General features: G+C 50.2%; 1 protein-coding gene and 1 non-coding gene across 4 annotated transcripts in view; one reads left to right on the top strand and one right to left on the bottom strand.

Annotated features, from left to right (window-relative positions):
- Ttll6 (tubulin tyrosine ligase like 6) overlaps positions 1 to 24547 on the bottom strand; it is a 41588-nt gene extending 17041 nt beyond the window's left edge. The window contains exons 1-11 of one of the 3 annotated variants that reach the window (XM_037200956.1): positions 24379 to 24547; positions 14655 to 14873; positions 13645 to 13682; positions 12913 to 13031; positions 12642 to 12772; positions 11343 to 11499; positions 10371 to 10514; positions 9758 to 9843; positions 5509 to 5734; positions 3256 to 3431; positions 479 to 667 (exon numbers count right to left, since the gene is read on the bottom strand). In XM_037200956.1, coding sequence (XP_037056851.1) covers positions 479 to 667; positions 3256 to 3431; positions 5509 to 5734; positions 9758 to 9843; positions 10371 to 10514; positions 11343 to 11499; positions 12642 to 12772; positions 12913 to 13031; positions 13645 to 13682; positions 14655 to 14830 — 1442 coding nt within the window. In that variant the 5' untranslated portion in view covers positions 14831 to 14873; positions 24379 to 24547. The other 2 variants (XM_037200955.1, XM_037200957.1) reach the window with 2 other exon arrangements.
- Positions 22351 to 22453, top strand: LOC114693003. Its single transcript, XR_003734492.1, has one exon. It is a non-coding gene; the product is annotated as a U6 spliceosomal RNA (small nuclear RNA).
- Positions 24548 to 27814: the final 3267 nt, after the last annotated feature.

A 27814-nucleotide genomic window follows, 5' to 3' on the forward strand; every position in this document is an offset into this window, starting at 1 on the left:
GCCAGCGGATCCTGGGACTGGACCAAAGGTGATGTACCAGAGTGTATCACTTGGTCTCAGGAGTCAGGAGACAGGGTAATCCTTTGGTGTCGTCTTGCTATATGACCTCGTCTCTGCTCTGACATCCCTTCTCATAAATGAGGTTCTTGGTGGGGACTGAACCTAACAGGATGCCTCCCTTCAAGCTCTTGGATTTCATATAGCCTGGATACGTAACACACTTATGAGGAGGTAGGGTGGGACATGTGTCTCAAGGGTGAGCATCTAAAACAGTAGCTTATCTACTTAATGATCTACTAAATATTGACTATGGAATCTTCCAGTTCCTGGTCTTTGTGAGACCCGGACCGAATATTCTTCGGTCCTCTGCAAGGTGGGAAACAGACAAAGAAGTTCTTCCTGCCACCTTGGGCTACTCAGAGGATCGGATCAATCCACAACACCTAGCCCATCTCAGCCTGAGAAGAAGCCTTCCTACCGGGCATACAGCTCTCGGGCTCTGGAAGCAATCGTATTCTGGAAGAGGGAGCTATTGTCCTGGAAAAACTTCTCATACTTCTCCAAATTCAGACCAGGGTAGATGAGCCGGAACCCACCACAGTGTTTCTTCTCATATTCCTCTGTTTTCTGTAACCGCGCTGCCTGGAAACCCTTGACCTCTTCCATCCTGTTGGGATGGAAGAATACAGGACCGCAGTTATGTCTTCTTGGAAGGGACATATCCAAGCTGGCTGTCATCTAGGGCCCTGCACATAATAGTGGTTGATCAGTAACTGTTAAATAAAAGCAAGAATGTTTCTGAAAGGGGGTTCTGGCACTCCTGGGACAGTCAGCGTCCCAATGCTCGAGGGAGCTGCTCACAAGGTTTGACAGATCAGCCAGAGTCTCTCCCTTTATTAGTAAAAACCCATTTCCCCCTTGGCACATCAGAGCTGGCAGACCGTCGCCACCTTCCCACTCACTGGTCCCATTGCCCTTCTCTGGAGAGCAGCAGCTTGTACTTTGCAAAATTCCAGGCCTTCTTGGACGGATTTAAGGAGCCTTTATGAGGCCTGCGCTCTCAGGCTTCCTCACTCCATCCCCTAGGAGGAGGAGATCAGGTAGGGTTAGCAGGATGACCTTCCTGCGCAGCAGGGACATCAAGAACCACCAGGCCTTCCATGGGACAGCTAACACCTTCCTCCTGAGAGCATCAGGGACAGCTGGAGTTTAGAGCTGTCTGTCACCAGTGAGTCAAACTTATCCATGTCAGTTTCCTGACAGGAACCGTGGTGTCCTCGGCTCCCAGGACAGAACCACACGGCACAGAACTCAACCTCCTTTCCGCCGGGCACACAGAGCAGGTATTAAAGCGCGGGAGAAACAATGAGGTGGGTGAGCGTGGGTGAAGTGTATTGTTCTAGGCTCAGGGGAGGGTTGGTGGAGACCCAGAAGCAGCACAGCCCCACCTTGAATGGGCTCAGGAGGAAGACCTAGTTCTTTCTAGTGCTAATGCAGCCCCAGGGGAGGCCAGAGCGCCAACTCCTGTCAGCACAGAACAGGGCGAGTTGACAGAACTGCTTTCCAGTGAAAACAGAAGAATTTGTTTCTTCTATTGGTAATATCTAAATCCTCACATGATATTAATCAATTTATTTCATATAAGTGTATGTGTCCATTTTAACCTCCAATTTCCAGGAACAAAGAAACAGTCTTAGTAGAACTGTTCAAATTGTTAAATTCTCCATCATAAAACAGCTTTCTATAGAGAATTATCATTTGTTAGCAGTGATCCACTCTGTTGGGCACGGTGATATGCATCTGTAATCCCAGCCCTTTTGAAGCTGAGGCAGGAGAATTGCAAGTTCTTTGGGAGCCTCTACCTAATAAAACAAAACAAGAAGCAGAAACAAACAAAAGAACGTATCCAAACAACAAACAAGCAAGGACAGGGGCCGCTGGAGAGATGGTGTACAAACCGAGGGCCTTAGTCAGACCCCCAAACCTGCACAGGACCCCGGGCGTGGCCAAGCCGACACCAGCATGCAGACAACCGGCATGCAGACAACCGGCATGCATACAACCAGCATGCAACCCTGCCGCTGAAGTGGGTGGAGACAGGAGGGTCACTGGAGCTTGCTAAACACCAGTATGGCTCCAGAAACGGTAAGGGGCCCTGTCTCAAAGGAATGAGATAGACAGGATACCTGATGTCCTTCTCTGACCACTGCACATACACACACACACACACACACACACACACACACACACACACACGCAAGGTCAATGAATGCCATAGACACACAGACACACCACACACAGACACAGACACAGACACAGACACACACACACACACACACACACACACACACACACACACACACACGCAAGGTCAATGAATGCCATAGACACACAGACACACCACACACAGACACAGACACAGACACACACAGACACACAGACACACACAGACACACACACACACACACACACACACACACACACACACACACACGCTGACCACTACAACAGAAAACCTGTCTCAAAAAAAAGGACTGCAATAACAAGAAGGCCAGGGAATGTATGTAGCTCAGTGATTGAGTGTTTGCCTACCATATGTAATATGTAAGGCCCTGGGTTTGAGCTCAGTATTTCTTCCTACCAATTCCAAGTCAGATTCAGGTGTTCTCTCTCTCTCTCTCTCTCTCTCTCTCTCTCTCTCTCTCTCTCTCTCTCTCTCTTCTCTCTTCTCTCTCTCTCTCTCTCTCTCTCTCTCTCTCTCTCTCTCTCTCTCTCCCCCAGACCTCAGGCTTGCTAGTTAAGTGCTTTCACAATAAGATACAATTAGGAATCATTTTTAAATATCTATTTAGTGTGTGTGCATGCATATGTGTATGTACACCACAGAGGGCGCATGGAGGCCAAAGGCCGGCTTGTGAGTGTCGCTCTCCCCTTCCATCATGTGGCCTCCAGGCTGACTGCAAGTGCCCTTCCGCACTGAACCACCTCACTGCCCCAACAGTCAAGAACCTTAACTTCGACCAAACTACGGTGCCAGGCACTGCGGTGAGGCTTCACGTGCCAATGTCCTCCAGTCCCCTCATATCTATGTCTACATATTTCCACTTCACAGAATGATCCCCAAGGCTTAAGGAGCGACAGAAAGGCCACGTAACTGGTAGACGTCAGTCACACTGTCTGGGACCAGGACAGCCAGTCCTGCTGAGGGCAGGGCAGTAGGAGAGCGGCTGCCCGGGGCCAGGGGCACGGCTGTACCTCATCTCCCGAGAAGGACACTGCTGTAAGAACCGCCCCCGCTGCCTCTCCTCCTCCAAGACTTTCTTTTTGTCACAGCTCCCCAGGTTGATGAGGACCAAGGCATCGTAAAGCAGACTGTCTTTCACCTCTTTATCCAACTTGGAGTCAGTGGAGAAGCTTGGAGAATGGTTGACCTGTGAAGACAGGACAGCGGTCGGGGCTGGGGGGGACCAGGGTGAAAGCAGAGGCGAGGCCAAGATGGCGCCTCCAGGTACTGCCGAGGCCCCCCTCACAGTCCTGGCGGCAGGGGCCTACACTGGAGCCACTGTGAAGAGGGCAGGGAGAGCAGGAAGGAGAGGTCCCTCTAGTTGCCAGGCAGTGGTGGCACACGCCTTTAATGCCAGCACTTGGGAGGCAGAGGCAGGCGGATCTCTGTGAGTTCGAGGCCAGCCTGGGTTACAGAGTGAGTTCCAGGAAAGGCACCAAAACTATATGGAGAAACCCTGTCTGGAAAAACCGAACCAAACCAAACCAAACCAAACAAAACAAAAAAAGAATTCCCTTTAGTGTAACCAGGTGGGATTTTGTTTGTTTGGTTTTGAAACAGGGTCTCTCTATATTGCCTTAGCTGGCCTGGAACTCACTTTATAGACCAGGCTGACCTGGAACTCACAGAGATGCTCCTGCCTCAGCTTCCTGAGTGCTGGGATTAAAGGCCTCACCACCACTGTCCCCGGGTCTCATTTCAGTCCTTTCCCCTCTCGACAGATCCACTGTCACGTGTGCTGTGCTCTCCACAGAGCAGAAGGGGAGGAAGAGTCTAGAGTGACGGGATTGAGTGCCTCATACCTGTGAGCCCCCGGGGAGGCTGAGGCCAGAGAGCTGTCACAAGTTTGAAGCCAACCTAGGCAATCCAATAAGTTCCAGAATAGTTGTACTATAAGATGGCGCCCTATTTCAAACAAACAAGCGAATAAAAACAAAAGGTGGGAAAGAAGGAAGGTTGGGAGGAATGGGGGAGGGAAGAGAGAGAAGTGGGCCGGTGGTGGTGGTGGTGGTGGTGGTGGTGGTGGTGGTGGTGGTGGTGGCACACGCCTTTAATCCCAGCACTCGGGGAGGCAGAGGCAGGCGGATCTCTGTGAGTTCGAGGTCAGCCTGGTCTCCAAAGAGAGTTCCAGGACAGCCAGGACTACACAGAGAAACCCTGTCTGAAAAAGGAAAAAGGAAAAGGGGGGGTGTAAGAGGGGGGAGAGGAAAGAGAGAAAAGAACACCAGGAGAAGTGGAATGCGCTTTAATCCCGGCACTAGGAAGGCAGAGGCAGGTGGAGCTTTGTGAGTTCCAGGCCAGAAGGGGCTAACACAGTGAGGAAAGGAAGCATGGGGGGGGGGGACAGAAAATGAGGGAGAGGAAAAAAGACACACAGAGGAAAATACAGAGGCCGACTCAAGGTTTGGAAGCAGAGTGATTCTTTCTGGAAGCCGGTCGGGGTTGAGGGAGAGACAGCTGAAGAAGGCAAGAAGCCTCGTTCGCGCCCACAGAAAAGTCAGCACCTGCTCATTTACATTTGTGTGACATTTGTGGGTTTCCAGCAGCTTCTGGAGGCTTGCTGCCCCCGCCGCTCGTTCTCTCATTCTGTCTTTGGGTGGGAGCGCCAAACAGTGCCCCCTTCATGAACCTGAGAATAAGCGTTGAGTGTAAGGGAGGTCAGGGTCCCTGGTGTTCCAGCTAAAACTCCAGATCCTCGTTCCTCGTGCATGTTGAAGGGCCTGCCTAAGAAACCTCCGGAGGACCAATCTAACCGGGAGGTGAAGTGGCTCAGAAATCTCTTCCTCTTCCTCCCCGCAGCATGGGGTTGGGCTTCCCCACTCTGTGACAATAGAATTCCCTATACCGGTGTCTGGACCTGGGTAGCTCAGGGCCCCGAGAGCCAGGACAAGCTGCTCCCACTTGAATCACCAGCAACCAAGTTTCGAGAAGGAACAGCCTCTTTGTGGGAAGCACAGGAAGCGGAGTGGTCACTACAGTCACTCTGTGCCTGAGACTGGGGGCAGCTGTAAATCTGGCTGGACCTCAAGGAGGCGCAAGGAATTCTCCAATTCCCAGCCATCTACCCCCCTCTGGTGGCCACTTCTCAAGCGAAGCGTCACGGCCCCGGAGCAGCCAGCACCATGGAAAGGAGAGGCCGGGGAAGTTGATGGAAACAATACTGGTGAGCTAGGGAGGCAGAGTCCCCAAGGCTGATGTAACTGGGACACGCCTAACTTCCTTACCTCGAGCAGCCAGGGCTTGAGTTTGCGGTCCAACAAGATGTCAAAACCGAGAATTTCAAAGCAGGCGCTGATGAGCGTGTGGCTGGGGAAGCAGGTGTGGTAGTTATGTTTGATGACCGGGTGAGCCGAGATGAGCGTCTTGATGATGACGTCCTCAATGGCCCTCCAAATCTGCTCCACGTCATAGCCATGCAGCGTCATGTACGAGTTGAAGGTGGAGAGTTTCCTGAAGAGGAAACCCAGGACATGAGGCAGGGGAATTATTCCTGGTCAGCCAACACCACGGCATGGTGAAAACCAGAAACTTCTGAGGAACTTTCCGGAAGCAGTGGTGAAGAACACCCAGAAGCCAGGCTGACGTTGAGGCTGGATCAAAATGGGAGGGGTCCTATAGGAGTCACAGTGCCAGACCCCTTAGGCCTCCAGAACCTCGGGGAACTTTCTAAAAAAAAAAAAAAAAAATCTGTGGACTGAACAAAAGGCTGGGTATTGGATAGAAACCTCTAAGAAGCAACATGCAGATGGCCAGAGTTTGGTCTCGGCATCCACACGGTGGAAGGAGAGAGCTGATTTCTACAGACTGTCCTTTGACCTCACATGTACACCACCATGACATCCTCCCCCATGGCATCCCCCAACCATGGCATCCCCCTCACCATGCATCCCCCCAAATAAATAAATTAATTAAAATTTTGGTTTTTTGAGACAGGGTTTCTCTGTGTCACCCTGGCTGTCCTGAAACTCACTTCATAAACCAGGCTGGCCTCAAACCCAGAGATTTGTCTGCCTCTAACTCCTAAATGCTGGGATTAAAGGTGTAAGCCACCATGCCCAGCTAAAAGATTTTTTTTTTCTTCCCCAGACAAGGTTTTTCTGTGTAACAGCCCTGGCTGTCCTGGAACTCACTTTGTAGACCAGGCTGGCCTAGAACTAAGAGATTCCCCTGCCTCTCCCGAGGGTTGGGATTAAAGGTGTGCGCCACCACCACCTGGCAAAAAAATTATTTTGAAAAACTCATTTCAGTAGACTCCAGTGAAGGGTCAGGAAGGAAGGCGCAGGCCTGACGCCCAGGAGCTTATTTAAGAGACTGCTGGGCAATGACGGTCTGTGCGACCGCCATTTCTGTCTTAGGAAGGCTGAGGACCACCTCAGGAGTCACACGTGTGAGACACCCAGGATGTGCTGACGTCAGGACAGACGAGCAAAGGCCCTCAACACAGACGCTACTTCTCTGCCCACTTTGTCAGGTAGAAACACTGTGCATAAATGGAATTTCCAGACTGTTGGAAAAGCCAAGCCTTTCTAGGGGGGGGTAAAAATAAAACATTTAATTTGCCTAATTGGCCAATAAAATTTCCTGGAAGAGACTACACAGTTCCCTGACTTCTTATAACACGTGTTACCAAACACGGCGTAACCTTTTCTTGATGACTCAGGGCCTGTCACCAGGAATATACTCTGCCTGGCAATTTCCTAATGCCCAGTGGCGATTCCATTCACTTTAACACCAGGTGTTTGTCAGGCACGCTGAAAGATGGAGATATCTGGTGTCTGTCGAGGGCCCCTCCATACTCACAATTTTCCTGTCTTTTTCCTCCCACCGACTGGAGTCCTGCTCCTACCGACCTTGAACCCCAGGGGTAAGGCGGGGGCAAGGCCGGGGCCGCACTTTGCATCAGTTGCCAACTTCGAGAAGGCAAGATAGCATGAGAAAATTGTCTCTGCAGATGGGGGAGGGCTCTCAAAAAGAGAAGGAGAGAGAGGAGGAGGAAGAAGAGGAAGAGGAGGGAGGGATGGGAAAAAAAGAAAGGAAGAGGGCGGGGAGGAGTAAGGGACAGGAAGAGACGCACACTGAAGGCCAGGACACGTTACCGGCTGAATATGTCCCTCCAAGGTCAAGTGTTAGAAACTTGGGCCCCCAACGCCGTTGTGTTGGGAGACCTGACCTTCGGGAAGCCTCGGCCCTCTTAAGTGGATTAATCTGTGCGTGGCTCAAAGGGTTGTGGGTGTGGCTGTTATAAAATCAGGCTCTCTCTGGCACACTGGCTGAGCTGGGAAGAGATGGGCCTCTAGGGGAGAGAGACTGAGCCAGGAGAGGCGAGGGCGGAGGCCTGGGGGCAGATGACCCCTCCAATGGAGAAGGGGCCCAGAGAAGAGGAGGTCAGAGGGGAAAGAGAAGCTGGGTGCCATCATCGGAGACTCCATGCTAGAGCTCATGACCTGTTTAGCATGTGTGAGGCCCTGGCTTAGTTCAGTACTGCCAGAGGGGAATAAAAAATGTTACCAGAAGTGTCCACATTTTATTTTGATCTGGCTGCCCCATAACTGCCTGTCTATCAGAGCCTAAGGCGCTTTCTCTCTCTCTCTCTCTCTCTCTCTCTCTCTCTCTCTCTCTCTCTCTCTCTCTCTCTCTTCCTCTGTCTGTCTGTCTGCTTCTATCTCTGGCTCTAGGGTCTCACTATATATCCCATATAAGCTAGCCTGAAATTTATAATCCTCCTGCCTCAGTCAAGAGCGCCCTGAGTGCTAGGACCCAGCACCAGCATGTCCATCACACCACATGGCCTGGAGATGACATCACTTCTCACAAATGCAGGCAAATAAAGCCCCTTAGACTAAAGAAAACTGACAGGACCACAATACTGGGCTGCAACGTGGCTCCTCTGAGTCTCGCAGGGACCCCATGAAGAGGGCCGGGCAGGGTCGGTTATCTCACTGGCTTAGGAGCCAGGAATGGAGGCTCAGAGACAAAGCGACTTGTCTGGGCTTACTCAGCAGACAAATGTCAAAGTGGGGGTGACATGGCAGGCCTCCCCGACACCTGTGCAGGAGCCTCCACGGCATCCACAGTCTGGGTGGGAGGAATTGACAGGAGTTTCAGATAACATGGGACTCCGAGGAAAGGGCGTGGCCGAAGCTGCTCACGGTAAAGCAACCGTAATCTCAGTCCTTGAGGCAGGAGGATTGGGAATTTGAGGCTACCCTGGGCTTCAACCAGTTCTAACCAGCCTTAGCAACATATCAAGACTTGTCTCAAAAACACTTTCAGGCCAGGTGGTGGCGGCGGCGGCGGTGGCACATGCCTTTAATGCCAGCACTTGGGAGGCAGAGGCAGGCGGATCTCTGTGAGTTCAAGGCCAGCCTGGTCTGCAGAGTGAGATCCAGGACAGCCAGGGCTACACAGAGAAACCCTGTCTTAAAAAAAACAAAACAAAACAAAACCACTTTGGGGAATTAAAGGCAAGAAGATTAGGAGATAAAAAGATACATCTTCAGCTACAAGCAAGTTTGTGGCCAGCTCTGGTACCACACACACACACACACACACACACACACACACACACACACACAGATGGAACATCTTCCCAGCCATACTTACACCCTCTTTCCCAGAAGGCTCTACCAGGAGTAGTCCATGTACTAAGATCCCCACGCCTCCCCGACCCACGAGCCCTGTGAGATTGGCACAGGGAACAGAGCTGCTCAACCCGAGCTGTGTGGTGTGACCTTGGGCAACTTAACCTTTCTGAGACTCAGTTTCCTCATCTGTGAAATGGAGATAGGACCTAACACTCCTCCCGACCTTGAGTGCTCTGCTGACGCCTTGGCCAGTGTGGTAGGAAAACACCAAATACACAGGCCCTGCTATCTTGCCCGGCACCCAGATGCTCCCTTTGGCCTCCCCATCTCTGCCTCCCCCCCCCCCCTCATACAATTCATCCACCTTCCTCTCAAATGCAAGCTGACGAGGCAATAACATGAATAGGGAAGCTGCTTGTGGGGGCGGGGAACCAAACCCTCAGGAATCCCTTATTTCCCCCAAATCTGAAGGCTGGCTAGGCACGGGTCAGGTGACTCCAGGGCATCATGACTCATCAGCTGAGAATCTGTAATGGACCAACACCCGAGAGGAATCACAGCTGGCAAGTCCCTCTCACTTGGCAGCCTAGAAGTCAATAAAGGCTGTTGATCTGGAAACGTCAAGAGGGCAACTGTAACAAGGTATGTTTTGGTGTGTGTATGTGTTCTGCTGGGGAAACGGTCGGCGTTTCTCTCCCTCCTCCCAGCCTCCCAGAGTTTACAGCATGGCCTCCTTGTAATGATTAACAGTCCAGAGAGAGAGCTGACATGAAGTGTCTGTTCTGGGCTGGGAGGCAGAGATCGTGTGACCCAGCGTGGAAATCCTGGCAGGGACGCAGTGGGTTTGGGAAGAACGCGGAAAGATGTGGGAAGCGCGCGTCCCTCTTACCTCTTGCTGCCGGAATGAGCATCTTGAATGAAGTTGGAACTGTGCTTATTGATGGAATAATTAGTTAGGTGCATGCAGATCTCATCCTGGGGAGAGACCAGACTGTGGGTCAGGCTGAAGCACAGGCCTGCTGGGTCCTCTCCATGCACTGTCCCCCCACCCCAGGCCACTCCCACAGTCCCTGGATCTTAAAGGGATGGGGAAAAAAGGGAATTTATAGACATATGTAAAGGAGGTAAACGGGGATAATCCATAGCCCGGAGTATAAGAGACTCCAACTCTTTCTGAGACTGGGGGGAAGATTGGAAGCCTACCCACGGCCTTCTCTCCTTGAGGATCCTTGCACTGGAGTTCTGGGGTTGGTGTCAGGAAAGCCTGGCCATAAGTCCCAGATGGACCACTTTCTGGCTGAGTGACCCCAGACAAGTCCCCTATACTCTGCAGATTTTAATCTCATCTGGAAAACGGGGATATATAATAACCCCTATCTCGGAGGGCTCCCGGGAGGACTGGGAACACAGTAAGTGCTCATCTGACGCCTGCCACCTCCACGGTACCTGAGGATGTCTATCCTGCTAAGGGGGAGGGGAAGGCCGCGTGTCCCCCAGCTCACCAGGTTTTCTGTGCAGGGGTGGGAGTAAGAGGTGGTGGCGAAGCGAGCCAGTCCTTCATTGTACACAAAGACCCGGAGAGGGTCACAGGAGGTCACCAGCACGTAAACCCGCAGGTCAAACTTGAACCCGTCAATGATAAAGGGCTGGGTGGGAAAGAGAGAGGTCACACGAGCGTCTGGGGGTGACAATCACAGGGGAAGGTGTCTCGCTCCCACCTCATTCTTGGGGGAGCCAGCTCCAGCATTGCCTCGTGGCCTAAAGTGTAGGCTTGCCCAGGGTAGGGAGCAAGATAAAGAGATTTGAGCTCTGGGACCTGACAGGTGACCTCGGGGAGGTCACCGAACCACACTGGGCCTTGAGTTCCTGAGCTATGGAATGCGGCAAGCAGCCCTCTCTAAGAGCCGTCTTAGCAACTGAACCAAGTAACTAGGAAATCCTTCCAGGACAGGACACACGGTTGCCAGGGCAACATCCCAGGCGCCTTCTCCAAGAGCTCCTTCTTGCAAGGGGTTCCCGGACATTTTGTCTTAGGGAGACCAGGGCTCCCTGCCCCCACCCACACTTCCAGAGGGACCCCTCGCTGCAGTGGGCTCTATCACTGTGGTCTGTGACGCCCTCTGCCCCCAGTCAGAGAGAAGCTGGTGACTATGAACTCTCTTAGGTGACTCCGCTCTCTCAGATGAGGTGGGGACCTCCACAAACCAAGCTTTCATCCACTTGGGCGGGGGTGGGGGTGGAGGGTGGAGGGGTGGGAGGGATGTCAGCCTGGTGAGGCCAGATCAGTGGTGGAGACTACAAGGGCGAGTGAGGGACACTGTGACTCAGAAAGCTTGTGTCTGATCAAATCCAAGGCACAGGACAGGCTCAGCTTCCTCTCCACCTCTGCCTTCCACTGACTTCATTTAACATTCTGTCCCACAGAGCCTGAGGCTGCTGTGGGCAATAAATATATAATCACGGCGAGGAAGTACCTTTGAAATATAAAGCTGACAGATCATATCCTCCCCCGGCTTGATTTCTTTCACGGTCCGGGTGATGAATATGCCTTTCCCTTGGCAGCCTGAGTCCGGCTTACAAATGTACGTCTTATTTTTTCTTGACCTGCTGTAAGTCTGCAAATCTCCCCAGCTGTCACAGCAGGGAGGGGACAAGACATGCCTTTAGGTTGGGAGCAATGAGAGGGAAAACTATATTTGTTTTCATTTATTTTATGTTTTGTCTGCTTGTATGTCTGGGCACCATGTCTGTGCCTGGTGCCTGAGAAGGCCAGAATAGTTGTGTTAGATCCCCTGGGGCTGGAGTTAGAGGAAGCTGTGGGGCACCATCCATATGGATGCTGGGAATTGAACCTGGGTCCTCTGGAAGACCAGTAAGTGCTCTTCACTGCTGAGCCATCTCTCCAGCCCTAGGAGGTTCTTTATGAAAACAGAAAAGAGAAGCTACCGATGAGATAAAGTCCTAGTGCTGACAGACAGACAGAGACTCAGTGATCCAGCAGTAGAGAGGACAGACAGACACTCAGTGGTCCAGCAGTAGAGAGGACAGACAGACACTCAGTGGTCCAGCAGTAGAGAGGACAGACAGACACTCAGTGGTCCAGCAGTAGAGAGGACAGACAGACACTCAGTGGTCCAGCAGTAGAGAGACATTGAGTGTCTGGGAATTGAACCTGGATTCAAGCCCCGCACGCACCAATTCCCAACTGTATAACCCTTTATTGGCTTCTCTTCCTCCTCTCCATCGTCTACACCATGTGAACAATGAGGCTGACTCACATGTTCCTTAGTTATATGATACAACTTGGGCTGAGTGATGGGAGGTGCCCCAGGCAGCTCGACCTGGGTTCACACATAGATTTGGAGTTCTGTCCCCGGCTGACAATAGTGTGACCTGGACCACCATCTCTTACTCAGGTCTGAACTTCAGTGTCTCACTGCGATGCCTCCACTGAAGCCAGGAGCACAGGAAGGCAGATCACACCCTTGAATGCACTCTGAAGAAAGCGTGCTTGAAGCTGGAGATGTAGGTCAGCTGACAGGGTGCTTGCCTAGCTTGTACGAAGCTCCAGGTTCAAGCTCCCCAGCCATAGAAACTGGGTATAATAGCACCCACCTGGAATCTCCACACTCAGGAGGTGAAGACAAAAGTTCAGCAGCTCAAGAACATCCTCATTTACATAGCAAATTCAAGGCCAGCCTGGGCTACATGATGCCATGTCTAAAAAAGAAAGTGTACTCAGAAGAAAGCAAGAGCTAGAAAGGGGCACTTACTCAGCAGGAAGACACCACGTCCTAGGGAAAAAATGGAAGTCCTTAGGAAACAGCTTTAGCATCCGGCTCATATTCCGGGCCAGCAAGTCTTTGCGGCAGATCTCACTCATCCCAGGAAAATGATTGATTTTCTGCAAAGGAAACCAGAATTCATGAGCAATTCTGGCTGAGTGGAAGCAGGGCTATGGGAGTACCATAAGCTCCCTTGAAGAGCCAGCGATCCACATGGGGCCGGCGTTGGGAGACGCCACCCATCCAGGGAGGGACACACCTGGTAACTCTTCATTTCCATCACTCGCTCCAGCGACACTGAGAAGTCCGTCCAGTAGAGAGTCCAGTCATCATTGTCTCCCGCCTCTCGAAGGCCATACTGCTGGGCTGCCCTGCGCACTGTGAAGGAGTTGAAGAAAGTCCGTAAAGCACAGAAGCAGGAACGCGCTCCTGTGGGGAGGTCTCTTTCCTACGCATCCCAGACCAAGTATTGCTACAGGAGAGCTGGCTCCTTGGGACCGGAAGCCACCTCGCCTTGTGGACAGGGCAAAGAAAGAGTAGAGAATGGAATTGTTGTTGAAGGATACATCCTGGCTATATGGGGTGAATGTTAGGACTGACCTGTCTTCCCTTTCCCAGCGAGCAGGCTTGCCTCCAAACACTAAGCCCTGCATGTGAACCAATCCTTAACTATAACCTAGAGCCAGGCTTAATCAGTGAGGTAAATTGGTGGGGGGAAATAACATTTGACACAATGAGTCTAGCCTGAGCTACTTAGTGAAACCCTACCACAAATACATGCACAAATAAATAAGTCTAAGGGTGGTGATCACCACTGTGGCCCCGGCCGTGACCTTTAGAGTGAGATTATCAGTTTCCTCTAACGGTTTACGGAGCCAGGAGAACCAAGGATCTGGAGAGCCTGTTTCTCACGCTCGGGCACACACAGGAGGGATCTATTCCCACCCTTCCATCTCCATCACAGGTCCCTTGACCACAGATGCTCACTCACCACTGTCGTAGCGGCAGTTGGATAGATTAATCACCAATCATCTGGAAAAGAAAAAGGCAGACAGCAAGACAGAGACAGATACCCTGGCCAGAACACAGGGCTGGGACCAGACACGCATGCCCCAGCTGCCACACTAAGCCTGCAGGGCCTGCCCATCCCATCACTAAGAATGAGGTTGCAAAGGGGTGTAGGACCATGGACTTGTAGGTCTGTCATTATTTATATAGTCTGTTATTATTTGTACATACTTATACATTCTGTTATATATTTACTACAATCAGGGTAAATTTTGTTCGGCTTCATGTCAACATCATTGCCATAGCCACCCCCTTTTTAATTTTGTCAGCAATGGGATTTGAACCCAGGGCCTCCCACCTGAAAGGTAAGCACTCTTAACTCTATGCTGCATTCCCAGAGGCCCCTGTGCTTTTTTATTTTTTACATCACCAGCCAAACAGGGACAGGAATTTTAAAAGTCACACATTCATTTCTGGCTAAAATATCGTCCCCTTCTTCTCTCCCCACTAAGGGAAGCTATTTAGAAAGTAGACAAGCTCTCAGCCAGGCACAGCCGAGTGGTAACCCGGCACCAGGATGCACGAGCTGCAGCAGGCAGGCCTGCTAAGTCACCGGGGTCCTGTTACACCCGAGGATGTGAAATTCCCAGGACTCACGCGCGCTTACACTTCGGAAGGGAAACGGTTCCTACTCCTTCAGCACGGAGCTCCCTCCCCACCCAGTCTTTAAAAAGCATTTAAACACAAATAGAACAAAAATCAGAACAAGGTGTGACTCCGGGTTACACACACTGTTATGGGATTCCATAAAACAGAACACTCAAAGTGGCTTCTTTTATGTGAACTGAAAGTAGTGTGATCTTGACAAGCCAAGCCCATGGTGTCTCCTTTTCCTCTCATCAGCCAAGGCCCTCTTCCCTCCGGTCCCTCCTGTTCTTCTTATCAACACTGATCTGCACCCCGCCCCCCAACTCCTCGTTTTCCAATACTAACCTTTTTTTCTTCCTCTTCTTCTTGCCATGCTGCGGGGCGTTCTGAAGCTTCTTTTGTGTGTTCTCTTTCACAAAAGCCAGGGTGACAAATTCTTCTAGCTCTTCTAGGTCTTCTGCAGAACTCTCCTCCCTCTCTTCGGCCCCTTCCTCACTTTCCGAAGTCAGGCACTGCAGCATCTCCCTGGCCCCGGAGGAGGCTCCGGAGAACCGCCAGCCCTCCCTGGAGAGAGGGCAGAGCGAAGAGCAGTTGCGTGGTTCCACCTGCAGGGGGCCCTCCTCCCGTGCTCATGTGGGAGTTTATAAACGTGCACCCCCTTCCAACCACACTCTCGGTGCCCTTAGAGAGAGAGCTGATTCCACCTTTGCCAAGGACTCTGACCTTGGGGACGCACTTAGCCAACCCTGGCCTTGGTTTTGGCCATCTGGGGTTTTCAGAGAGAGGCTGAGCTGCTCAGCTGGGTACCACCTGGTAAACAATCTTATTATTACAGTGAGTGTCTGGAGACGGCCTCGGAACTAAGCCTCAAGCCTTCCTAGCTGAGGTACTGAGTCCCGAGGGTGCACCGGAGGCGGGCTGAGGTCTGTTAACCGTTGCGGTGCTACATTCGGTCTCCCACACAGCAAGAAGCAGGCATGAATTAAGGCACATCGGAGGTTGTAAATCAATAGATGTGGGTACTGGGGACGGAACCCAGGTCCCCTGGAAAACTAGTACCCGCTCTGAACTGCAGAGACATCTCTCCAGCCCCCGAGTGTGTGTGTGTGTGTGTGTGTGTGTGTGTGTGTGTGTGTGTGTGTGTCCAGTGTTGAGCATCCACAGCTCCTTAGGAACACACTTAGACCCCTTCTGTGTAACCCAGGTCTTCAGGCCATTCAGACCACACCCCTCGCAGGCAAGGCTCCTATGGTCATAAAGCCCATTTCCCAGTGCGCCCAATCCCTCCCCGTCTTCCCGCTCCCACAACCTCGTCACTCCAGCCCCTCTCCCTTGATGGCCACGGGCCTTCTGCTGCTTACTACCTGTTCTGTCCACACACACTCTTTGGATTAAAAGAAAAAAATTATTATCATTCAGATTATTATTGAAATCATATCAAAGTAGGTCTTTAAAATAGAAGGGTAGCCAGGAGATGGTGGCACACGCCTTTGATTCCAGCACTCGGGAGGCTGAGGCAGGCAGATGTCTGCGAGTTCGAGGCCAGCCTGGTCTACAGAGCTAGTTCCAGGACAGCCAGGACTATACAGAGAAACCCTGTCTCAAAACACACCAATAACAACAAAAGTCGCCTGTGGCTTGCCTACTCTAACAAAGCAACTTTGCCTTGGCTATGAATTCTCTTTAATTCTTAAATTCTAATTGTAATCATTCTGACATCATCTTACCCATTTCATAGCTTCTTTCTGCCCATTTAATATCATACCATAAAGGGACATTTATTTTGGCAAAATTTGCATGTCGCTAGGTATATTTATTTTTGCTCTTTTTTTTTTTTTCAGTCTGTATATGTGTTAGAGAAAAATGTGTAGGAATCGGTTCTCTCCTGCTACGTGGGTTCTGGAATCAGGCTTCTCGTGAAGCATGCTCACCTGCGCAGCCATCTCTATGACCAGCATGTTCCTGGTTTTTATTTTGTTTTGGTTTTTGGTTTTTGGAGACAGGGTTTCTCTATGTAACAGTCCTGGCTATCCTGGAACTCACTCTGTAGACCAGGCTGGCCTCAGATTCACAGAGATCCGCCTGGCTCTGCCTCCCCAGTGCTGGGATTAAAGGCATGTGCCACCACTGCCCCGCATGTTCCCGGTTTTTAAGGGCTATGAAACATTCCATGGAAGGGATGTGTTTAAAGGAGACCAAGCCTTGCCTTATTACTGGACATAACAGTTGCTTCCCATTTTGATATTATCTAAACATCCTAAAACACATTTTCAAGCTGGGGATGATGGCTAGGGTCTGGCTACTAGGGAAGCTGAGGCAGAAGGATTACTGAGCCTAGAGAGACACCCCCCCCCCAAATCACCTAAAGAAAAAAAAAACAAGAAACACATTTTCATGTAGAGAGGGACTTTTACTTCTTTGGGGATTGTTCTCTCTTGTCTGTCTGTTTATTTGAGACAGTGTCTCACTGTGTAGCCTAGACTAGCCTCCAACTCAATTCTCCTTTCTCATCCCCACAAATGTCAGAGTTACAGGTACCTCCTACATCCAGCTTTTGAGGGTGATTCTTGCACCTGTAATTCCCAGCACTTGGCAGGTGGGTGCAAGAGGGTCAGGAGTTCAAGATCATCCTCGGTGAATTCAGTTAGAGGCCAGCCTGGACTACATGAGACTCTGTCTTCAAAAGACAATATTAAGGGATTAAATGGCTCAGAAGATTGTGCAGCTTCTGATGTGTGTGTGTGTGTGTGTGTGTGTGTGTGTGTGTGTGTGTTCACCATGTTACATCCCACGGGAATTTTAACAATTTCAGCTAACTACCTCCAGCAATAGGCGATTATAGCAACGTCTCCAGAGCCACCGGCTCTCTTAGGAATCACCTCCCTTTTCCATCCAAACTTGCTAATTCTAGACAACACCTACACTCCACGGCCGTGACTTTGACACCACAGCGCCCTTACACTCCCACGCCCTTTTCCTGAACCTAACCTGGTAGTGACGGGTGGAGTTCTAAGTACGAGAGCTACCTATGAATAATTCAACAATAACCCTTCACGTGACATAGTTCTGTGGCTTCGCCAAGGATTTTCAAATACACGTTCTGAGTAAATGCTCACCACCACCCCGGGAAGGAGGGCAGAACTGTTGCGCTGGCCAGGGATCGTGCTTACTTCTTCCCGTTTGGAAACATGGCTGCCCTCAGGACAAAGAACAGAGAAAACCTCTGCCGGCTGTGTGAATCAATGTTCCCAGCGAACTTGGCAACGTTCGAGAGAACTGGGGAACATCGAGTCTTGGCCTTGGGCTGCTCCCTTCCTCACAGGTAAATGACCGGTTCCCCTCCCTGGGCCTTCAACAATGCTCCTCTTTACCAAGCCCTTGTACAGGAGTGGCTCGTTTACCTAAAGGTTAATGTTAACTCGGGGAGAAACTGACCCCGATTTTGAACTCTGGAACTGCGGGTTGTTGGTGCCTTTTTTAGGGCCTTGCCCAAGTGGGAAGAGTAAATCACGTCTGCCCCAAAGAGAAGAACATGATGGCATTAACAAAAGGAAACAAACAAACAAACAAACAAACAAAAAAAGCAGTTGTGGGGTTGAAACCGTGACTTCTAGGCCAGTGTGACTTAAATGATAAGACTAAGGCCCTGTTGCAAACACGAAGTCCGGTTCTGTTTGCTCTTGTGTGACAGAGCCCCAGCACACACAACAAGAGACCAAACCTCTGCACTTTTAGGGCAATGGGTCCTCATGTCTTCTTGTCCCCATCCTGCCTGTCCTGCACTCCAGCCTCCATACAATACAAGAGCCACCTAGGTGGAACCTGAAACAGGTGCGGGATGGCAAACAGCAGTCCTTGCTACATGTGTGTGAATTAGCTTGGCTTTGGCCTTGGTCCCTTTCTCTCTTCAGATTGACTGATTTTCATTTTATGAGTACGGGTGTTTTGCGTGTATCTGTGTTTGTGCAGCACATATGTGCAGTGCCTGCGAAGGCCAGAGGAGGGCAGCAGATCCTCTGGAGCTGAAGTTACAGATGGATGTTGGCTGCCACATGGAGGCTGGGACCCAAACCGGGATCCTGGACACCCAGCCCGTGGTGGTGGTTGTTTCCCGCCTCCAGTTCCCGAGAGTTAGGATTATAGGTGTGAGTCATATAATCATTTCCCCTCACATTTCCCCTCACCCTCTACACCCTTTTTCATGTCCAAGGCCGAATCCTGCTGCCTTCTCTCCAAACACTCCTGAAAGAACATCTTAAAACATTGCCTGTTGCTTACTTGCACCCCAAATCTGGCCTGCAGAAACATCCCCCATCCCACAGGAGAGTGTGGTCATTGCTACAGGTGCTCATTAGGAGTACTTGCCAAGAAGTTGAAAATGCACATTTCTTATTAAAAACACAGATTTCTATTTCTTTTTGTCGAAGTAGGTCTACATTCCTTCTTGCCAACAATAAAGAACAGCTGAGTGACTCTCCTTAATATTTCTTTCACATTCTTGTAGTGTCTCTGACACAGAAACCAAGTGACAAGCAGCTTTGTGTTTATAATACCGTTGATTTTTTTGTCTGTGCATGTGGTGTGTGTGTGTGTGTGTGTGTGTGTGTGTGTACACATTTGTGCAGGTGCATTTGCCCATGCATGTGTGTGTAGAGGCCAGAGGTCAATGTCTTCATCTATTGCTCACCACTTCATTTTTTGAGACAGGATTTCTCACTGAACCTGCAACTGGTCATTTTGGCTCGACTGGCTGGCCAGTGAGCCCCTGAGCTCTGCCTGTCTCTGTCCCTGTCTCTGCCCCTGTCTCTGCCCCTGAGCTCTGCCTGTCTCTGTCCCTGTCTCTGTCCCTGTCTTCTGCCCCTGTCTCTGCCCCTGAGCTCTGCCTGTCTCTGTCCCTGTCTCTGCCCCTGTCTCTGCCCCTGAGCTCTGCCTGTCTCTGCCCCTGAGCTCTGCCTGTCTCTGTCCCTGTCTCTGCCCCTGTCTCTGCCCCTGAGCTCTGCCTGTCTCTGTCCCTGTCTCTGTCCCTGTCTCTGCCCCTGTCTCTGCCCCTGAGCTCTGCCTGTCTCTGCCCCTGAGCTCTGCCTGTCTCTGCCCCTGAGCTCTGCCTGTCTCTATCCCTGAGCTCTGCCTGTCTCTATCCCTGTCTCTGCCCCTGTCTCTGCCCCTGAGCTCTGCCTGTCTCTGTCCCAGCAGTCCTGGAAATAGACACACTGTGACGCACTGGGGACTCGGATCCGGATCCTCGTGCTCCCCCAGCAAACTTTTACCCTCCTGGCTATCTCCTCAGCCCTTATTTTTTGTTTTTTGTTTTTTTGAGACAAAGTTTTGCTGTGTGGCCCTGCCTGGCCTGGAACTTGCTGTGATCCTCCTGCTTCCGCCTCCCACGTGCTGGGATTACAGGCTTGCACTGCCATACTTGGCTCGACCCCGACCCCGCTTTCTTGTTTTAAATGAAATTTTATTTATTTTATGTGCATGTATAGGTGTGTATGCGTACACGTGTGTACATTCCATGGCATGTTTCGGAGGTCAAAGAACAGCCTGTGAAAACAGTTCTTCCTTCCGCCACGTGGATCTCAGGGATTAAACTCGGGTCATCGAGGCCTGGTGGCAGGTCCCTCCGCCTTCGAGCCCCTACCCAGCCACTCTGCTTTCTTGGCCATGGGTGAGTGTGTCAGTTTGCTCATAAGGCCTAGAACTCTATGTAGCACTAGTTGGCCTTGAACTCAAACCCCCTGCCTCAGCGATCATGAACTGAGCCACCATGTCTGAACTGATTTTCTCACTGGTACTATATGCCTGTCCACACAAACCTCTGAACTTCCTAGTTTTGTTCCTGCATATTATTAGCCTGTAAGCAGAGGGTCTGTTTGTTTCCTTTTGTAGAACTGTGGATTGAGCCCAGACCTCACACAGGATGATGGGTGAGCGCTCAGCTCCTGAACCCTACACTAGTGCCCCTGCCATTTTTTTTTCAAGCAATTCTGAGTTAGAATAAAAACTGCTTCACCCGGGGATTAATGAAAAATCATCCATCCATTCATTTTTGTTGAATGAGGATTGAACTTGGGCCCTTAAAAAAGCTAGGCACATGGTCTACCATCAACCCATACCCCATTACCTCCCACCCAAAGCATTTTAATTTTATGATATCAGAAAAAAAAACATAGAATTAATCCAGTTAAACCCAGACTGGCCTCAAGCTTGCTAAGCAGCCAAAATGACCTTAAATTCTAATTTTCCTGCCTCTATCTCCCAATTTCTGGGCTTGCAGGTGTATACCACCACATCCAGTTTATGGGATGCCGAGGATCAAACCCAGGAATGTATTTAAAACATTTTCTAAGCTCTCAAGGAATCCCTCGATATTACAGCAGGGAGAAACCTTGAAGAAAACCTAATTCAACCACCCACTTATTTCAGGACAGCTTTTGCTCAGGCAAGCATGCACATACTAACAACACTCATCTGGATTAGAGGAAAACTGATCATCGCTAGAGACCAAGTCATGGCAGCCAGGACCAAAATTCCAGCCCCTGCCTCCATTGTCTTTCTTTTAGCAAGGACACAGGCAGACAAAACAGACCAAGACCCTTGGAGAGCTCAGGAGAGAAGGGTAAGTCAGGCATGGTGGTGTGTGCCTACAATCCACGAACATGGGAGGCTAGCCTGGGTTACAAGCAAGACTCCCCCCCTCTCTCTCTAAATATATATATTTATAAATATAAATATATAAAAATAAATATATATAAAATCTAAATCTAAATATATATAAAATGTATGTATGTATATGTGTATGTATCTGTACATATGTGTATGTACATATATATGTATATATGTATATATATACATGTATTGTGTGTGTGTGTGTGTTTTCAATCGAAGTGATGCACAGCTTTAGTCTCAGTACTTGGGAAGCAGAGGTACTCAGATTTCTGTGAGTTTAAGGCCAGCCTGGTGTACATTGTAAGTTGCAGTCCAGCCAGAGATACATAGTTAAGACCCTGTCTCAAAAACAAAACAAAACCAAACCAAAAGTAAACAACCCCCTTCAAACAGAAGACCAGAAGTTGTTATTAATGTATTAACACACAATGGCACCTTCACTTTCTCCTAATGGCATAAAAAATGTCCATTTCACCTTTCCAAATAGGATACTTGAGACACTGATGATTCCTCCCATGTTAGCACCGGTTTGATATTGAGATCTTCCAAGTCAAGAATAACCAACCAATCCTAGTTAGACCGCATGGAAGTGCCCTGTGTTGGCCACCAGGGGGAGGCAGTGAGTACTGCCATGGTCCTGCAAAGACTCGGCAGGTTGTTTGGGAAAACAGTTGGTAACTAGGTCCTTATTTTTTTTCTTTTTTCTTCTTTGAGGGAAAGCGTGTATTTGTTTGTTTGTTTGTTTTTGTTTTTGCTTTGTACTTAGGGTCTCACGCAACCCAGGCTGGCTAGCCTTGATCTTCCACCTCCTAAGTGAAGGGTTCACCCGCACCCCACCATGCAGGCCCTGCAAGGACTATACATTTTCTACCCTTCAGACCTGGCACTGTTCCAAAGGGTGGAAATTTTTTTAGTGCTTTCTTTTGCAAGACTGAACGAATATCAGAGTCCAATAAACAGCAGGAAAGAACAGTTGGAGGGCTGACTAACAAGACTGATGGGGGAGGCATCTCGACAGTCAGCCAGGCTCGTTCATCTCTGGGTTTCAAAGCCCACACTCTTTCAAGTCAGTAGGAACATATATAGAGGCAAAGGCTTTCCTGTATTGTCTGCCCATGACCTCCTTCTCCTTCCTCAGCAACAGGCTTTCCTTCATCATCCCCCTTGTCATCTTTGGGTCATTCTCCCACTAGACGCATCCCTAGGAAGGTCTCCAGTGGACAGCTGTTGGGAAAATAGTCAATGGACAAAAGAAAAAAAAAAAGAGCACTCCGGATCTAGCTTTGGTTTAGCCTTCTGATTTAACAGGGCACAAACAGCCAAGTTATCACTCCCTTACTCATTCTCTGTCTTCTCTGGGAACTTCACCCCCACATAGCTTCAGCAGCACACAGACTAAAATCGGAACGATACAGAGAAGATTAGCATGGCCCCTGCACAAGGATGATACACAAATTCGTGAAGCGTTCCATATTTTTTTAAATTAAAAATCGTAAAAAAAAAAAAAAAAAAAAAAAAAAAAAAGCGGGGGCTGGAGAGATGCCTCAGAGGTTAAGAACACTGACTGCTCTGCCAGAGGTCCTGAGTTCAATTCCCAGCTTCCACATGGTGGCTCACAACCATCTATAATGAGATATGGTGCCCTCTTCTGGCCTGCAGGCATACATGCAAGCAGAACACTGTATACATAACAAATAAATAAATCTTAAAAAAAAGAAAAAGAAAAAAATACATAATAAATAAATCTTAAAAAAAAAAAAAAAAAAAAAAAAAGAACTTCACCCCCAGAGGCACAGTGGCTCCTGTGTGTGAGCCCAGGACTCAGGGGGTTGAGGCTGCGAGGGCTGAGGAGAAGAGCTGGGGCTTTGTAACCAAGCTCCAGGTCAGCTTGAGAAACAGCAAGACTCTCAGAAGGAGCAGCCAGAGGAGAGCTAGTGATTACATTAGATCTGCCCACGCAATTCAGCCAGTGCGAGAATAACAGGCCAGCCAGACTGACTGGCAGGAGTCTTGCCCACTCAGATGCCATTTTTCATTCTGCTAGAAACTGGGGAAGGGGGGTGATATTAGAAGGTGCAGTTTCCTTTCTTTCGTTCACTTAGTTGTTTGTTTTAAAGACGCAGTTTTCGGGCCAGGGTCACAGCCAGCCATTTCCTCCATGACACTCAGGAAAATATCAGCCAAGATAAACCTGGATCCACATACCATCTCTATTTCCTTTCTTGTTTTTCCTTTCCACGGGGTCTCACTATGCAGCCTAGGCTGACCCCAAGTTAGAAATTCTCTTTCCTCAGCATCCCCCAAGAGGCTGGGGTGGCAGCTGAGTGACAGCCATGCCTTGTACTCTCTTGCTTTCTACAGTGGTGACCCTAGGTAGTGGCCTCTTTCTACCTCAACTTCCCTCCTAAATAAAGATACTATTCATCTCGTTTTAAAGACCCAGCCAGTATTTCTACCGCTCTTCAAGTAGTGTTTGGTTCAAAATAAGTACCATATTATCAAGTAAGGATATGGGATGGGGATGGGGGGTAGGGGTTCGTCGTTGAAGCACTTGCCCAAGTCCCTGGGTTCGATCTCCAGCACCCCAAAATGGTGATGACGACGACGTGAATGATAAAACGGTACAAATACTAAATAAAAATTTGGGAGCGCCTGGCACATAACAGTAGTAGTTAATGAACATTTAGTTCCCTCCCATTTTGTTCCCAAATGTAAAGGATATATTTCCCTAGAGCTCAAATTCTAGACAACCTTTTCAAGGCTAGAAGAGTATCCAGGACGGGCCAAACCAACAAACAAATAAAAGTGAGAGGCAAAAGAAAGAGGGGGAAAGGGAAAGGCATCGATGTAGGCATCGGGTTATTCCAGGCAAAAAAAAAAATAAACCAACAAAACTGTCTTTCTAGAAGGATTCTTCGGACGAAGTTAAAAATGATGACAGACCCGGCGTGGGTAGGGGGAAGAGGTGAGGAGTTCCTCCAGTGTCCCAGAGATGGTTGGTATCTAAGGGACTGCCCCGGTAGTTAGGTACGGAAAACCGGGAAGGGCGGGAGTGAGTATTAATACCGGGGACAGAGAAGTGATGAACCACGTCGGGAGCTTAGGGGGCGTGAGGGTGAGAGGCTGGCCTCTGGGAACGCCGTCGAGGAAGGCAGAGGGAGGGGTGGCCCTGGGTAGAGCCAGTATTTTAGGGAAACGGCAGTAGGAGGCGGTGATTTAGGGCCAGCACCCGGTTTCCGAGCTTCCTTACCCGCGATGGCTACTGCCGGGGCTCTCCGCGGTTGGGAAGCTCTCATCTTTCGCAACCACCCTAGCCGACCCACACCTCCACGGAGCAAGGAACCAGGCTCCCATTGGCTGCCACATGCCCGGTACGGCGACCCCGACCTGCGCCCCTCCTAACCTCGGGTCCGCCCGGCCCTCATATTTGCATATAGGGCCTCCCAGGCTTTCGATTGGCCCCTGCAGCAGGCGGCCATGCCCCCTCGGTCGGGAATCTGATTAACCGTCACTGCGCCCGCCCGCGGAGGGAAGCGCCGAGGTTGTCCCTGGAGACGCGGAGGACGCTCGGGCTCCGCTGCCTAGCGCGAGGAGCGCGTCTCCGCCTGGCCCCGCCCCGCCCCGCCCACCCCGCCCCCACCCCCACCCCCACCCCCGGGTTCGGGCGATGGGAGTGGGGGGGGGGTGCACAGGGGCGGGTGGAACCCGGCCACCCAAAGCTGCTGCTCTTCAGGTCGACTGGGAGAGACAGGCTTACTTTGGTGTTTAGATTCTCTAGAGACAAGTACTTATCCCGGACCAGAAGCTGGATGCTCGGCGAGAGAGCAGTGGATTAAAAGCACGGAATCAGTAGTTTTCTTTTCAGACGTGTTTGTAACTGTGGGGGCCGTGCGCTCTCCGAGGGTCAGCGTCTTTCACAGTATAATGGGTATTGCAAACCTATAAGGAGCCGCTCGGGCTTATTGGATCATGACGTCTCTTCCAGAATTTGGAGGGGTCATGGTCAGCACTGAACCGACTGCAGAGTCGGTGAGACTTAAGGGAGCAGGGGTCTCGTTTGATTGTATTTAGGGCGGGGAACCTCTGTAGTGACTGGATTCAGTCTTTTCATTTCCTCCTTCCTTAATCTATACTGCCCACCTGCCAAACTGCCGGTAAAGACAGACAGGCAGAAAGAAAAAAAAAAGTTCTTCCTGCAAGTGCTGCAAGTGCTAGTTCAGCATTTGTTGAAAGATCAAAGGGTTGATTTGAAGCTACTGTGTTTTTAAACAGTGGGGTTTTGTTTCAGACAAGGCTTTTTGGCCCGGAATGTTGATCCTTTTGTCTCTACATCTGGGATCACAGGTGTGCGTTACTACACCGGGTTTAGCCGCGCTGTTTAACTCTGCTGGGGATTGATCCCAGGGCTTTGAACATGCTAGGCACGCACTCTGCCAACTGAACTACAGCTTCGTCTTCCTCTTCATTCTTAATTTTTTAGGTACTTGATGTCACTGAAATGTGGCCGTTCCTGCGGCAAAGGTTTAGTCTCAAGAAGTAGGATAGTGAATGGATCCTCACTACCGAGAACCTTTGCAAGCAGCTTGAGAGGAAATGTAGGCAGGAGAAACACGGAAACCTTTGGCGGCAAGCACTAAAGTAGGAGGTGGGAGCTACGTGTCTGATGCAGAGGTTGTCCAAACTAATCCAGGAAACTTTCGGGGGGGGGGGGTTCTTTGTTGCGGAATATTCCCTTACCCTGTGTGAAGATGTGTCACCGTGATTGGTGATTGGTTTGAAAAAGAGCCGAATGGCCAATAGCTAGGCAGGAAGAAATTAGGCGGGACTTCTGGGGACGGAGAGGCTCCTGGAAGAGAGACAGAATCGCCAGCCAGTACTAAGTCTTGTGTAGTTCTTTATGAGCTGGCGGTACAGAGAAGGACTTGCTACAGTTCTTAGCAGCTTTCCTGGGAACTGTGCCAATGGTGTGTCCTGGAGTTATGCAATAACGGGCAGATGCAGGAGAAGGAGTGAAGGGTGAGGAACCAAGATAAGGGTGCTGATATGACTCTGTTATCTGTCATCCCAGGCTTAGTGAAAGAGGACCTTCTACCTGAGGCAACCTGGGCTACAAATCAGACTCCTGTCTCAGCGCCCAAAACAAAAGAAAAAAACTCACCCATGAAACCCAAGGCCAAGAGACACTGAGGTCTCACCTCCCCGTCCCGTGTTGACCTCATCCGCTTTGCACTGACCCTTGAACTTTGCCCAGGAGTGTCGTGTGTAGGTCCCTAAGAGGCCCAGCTTCCTTCTCCCAACACCCATCCATAACCACACACAGGACAATTTCCAAATGTGACTGTAGCTCTATCCCCAAGAGCTGTTTTCTGCCATTGCCCAGAGGAGAGAGATTCCAAGCACTCAAGCTTATTAAGTCAGAAACAAAACCCCCACTGACATAGTATAAAATTATTTCAGAGTGAAAACATTTGAGCCACACTACATGCACAAAGAAACTGAATCAGAGTTTCTCTTATCCGAGGAAAGCAGCCACCATAAGCCTGAGGGGAGGTTGTTTCTATCAGAGAGATTTTCTTCTAGGGTACCCTAGAGAGTGCTGTGTTGGGGGTGTGGCTTAATGGTAGCTAGTCCAGTAAGCACAGGGTCCTGGGTTTGGTCTCTAAGCACGGGGAAGGGGCCTTGGGAGTCGTCAACAGCTACTAATAAACTTTCATGGCCAGCTGTGTGGAGCGCTGGTCTGCTGAGGTGGTGACCTAAGCTGGAAGTGTGCTTCTCACCTGCTGTCCACACGTGCAGGAGGCAAAGAGAAGAGCTTAGCCCCAGGACAATGGCAGCCTGTGACCTGATGTTTACATTCACCCTGGAGTGAATAGAGGAACCAAGGTGGAATCAACAGCCATCTGCTACTCTTCTAGAAACCTCTCTATCACCCACACCCCGCCTTCTCTCTCCCCTGCCTCCTCTCTGGTGCCCTAAGGGCCTAAGTGACCACCATCAACTGGTCACCCAGCAGATGTTTCCCTAAAACCAACTGTCACAGCTCTGTTCTCCTCCCCCAGCCATCTCTCTCTTTCCCCAGTATTTCAATCTGCTCTACTGGGCTGACGCTTCAGTTTCGCTGACATCCCACCCCCACCCCAGCCCTCCGGAGCCATATTGTGATGGAAATGAAGGACAGGATACTGGACTGAATGGCAAAGATTTATGGTTTACAGAGGGGCTCCATAAAACCCCTGACAACCGGTTATTTATGAGAAAACTGGCTGCAATGGGAGCTGACAGGCCGATGTCTGGCGAGGCTGGCCTTTCAGGAGGGCTGACAGGAACAAGCAAGGTGAGCAGGCGAGCTGCCCTGCTGTGGACCAAAGCAGGTTTCAGGAGTCAGGCATACATACCCGCAGGCCAGAGAGCAATGGCCGAGAAACCCTTTGTGCTGGGTAAGCCAGAGACTGGAAAACCAGCTGGGCATAGTGTCACAGACCTGTAAAGCTAACAACCCGGAGTCGGAAGCAGAAGTGGGAATCCAATAGCTTGGATTTTATAGAAAAGTCTAGGCCAGCCTAGGCAACAAAGGAGATCCTGACTCAAAAACAAAAACATAAAGAACAAAACAAAACAGAGCAGATGTGGTTTTTCTAGGCCTGTATTCCCAGCCCTCAGAATGGAGAGGCAGAAGTGTTGGAAGTTGGAGGCCACCCTGGGCTGCATAGTGAGTTCTAGGCCAGCCTGAATCACAGAGAGAGGCCCTGTCTCAAAAAATAGGTTGATCCATTGCACTCCAAACGGATAAGCCTGTGGTTCCCCCAAATGTGGGAAATTCGACTGCAGGCAGTGGGGGA

The sequence above is a fragment of the Peromyscus leucopus genome, chromosome 8b (assembly GCF_004664715.2).
Source record: "Peromyscus leucopus breed LL Stock chromosome 8b, UCI_PerLeu_2.1, whole genome shotgun sequence".
In the NCBI taxonomy this organism is placed as follows: Eukaryota; Metazoa; Chordata; class Mammalia; order Rodentia; family Cricetidae; genus Peromyscus; species Peromyscus leucopus.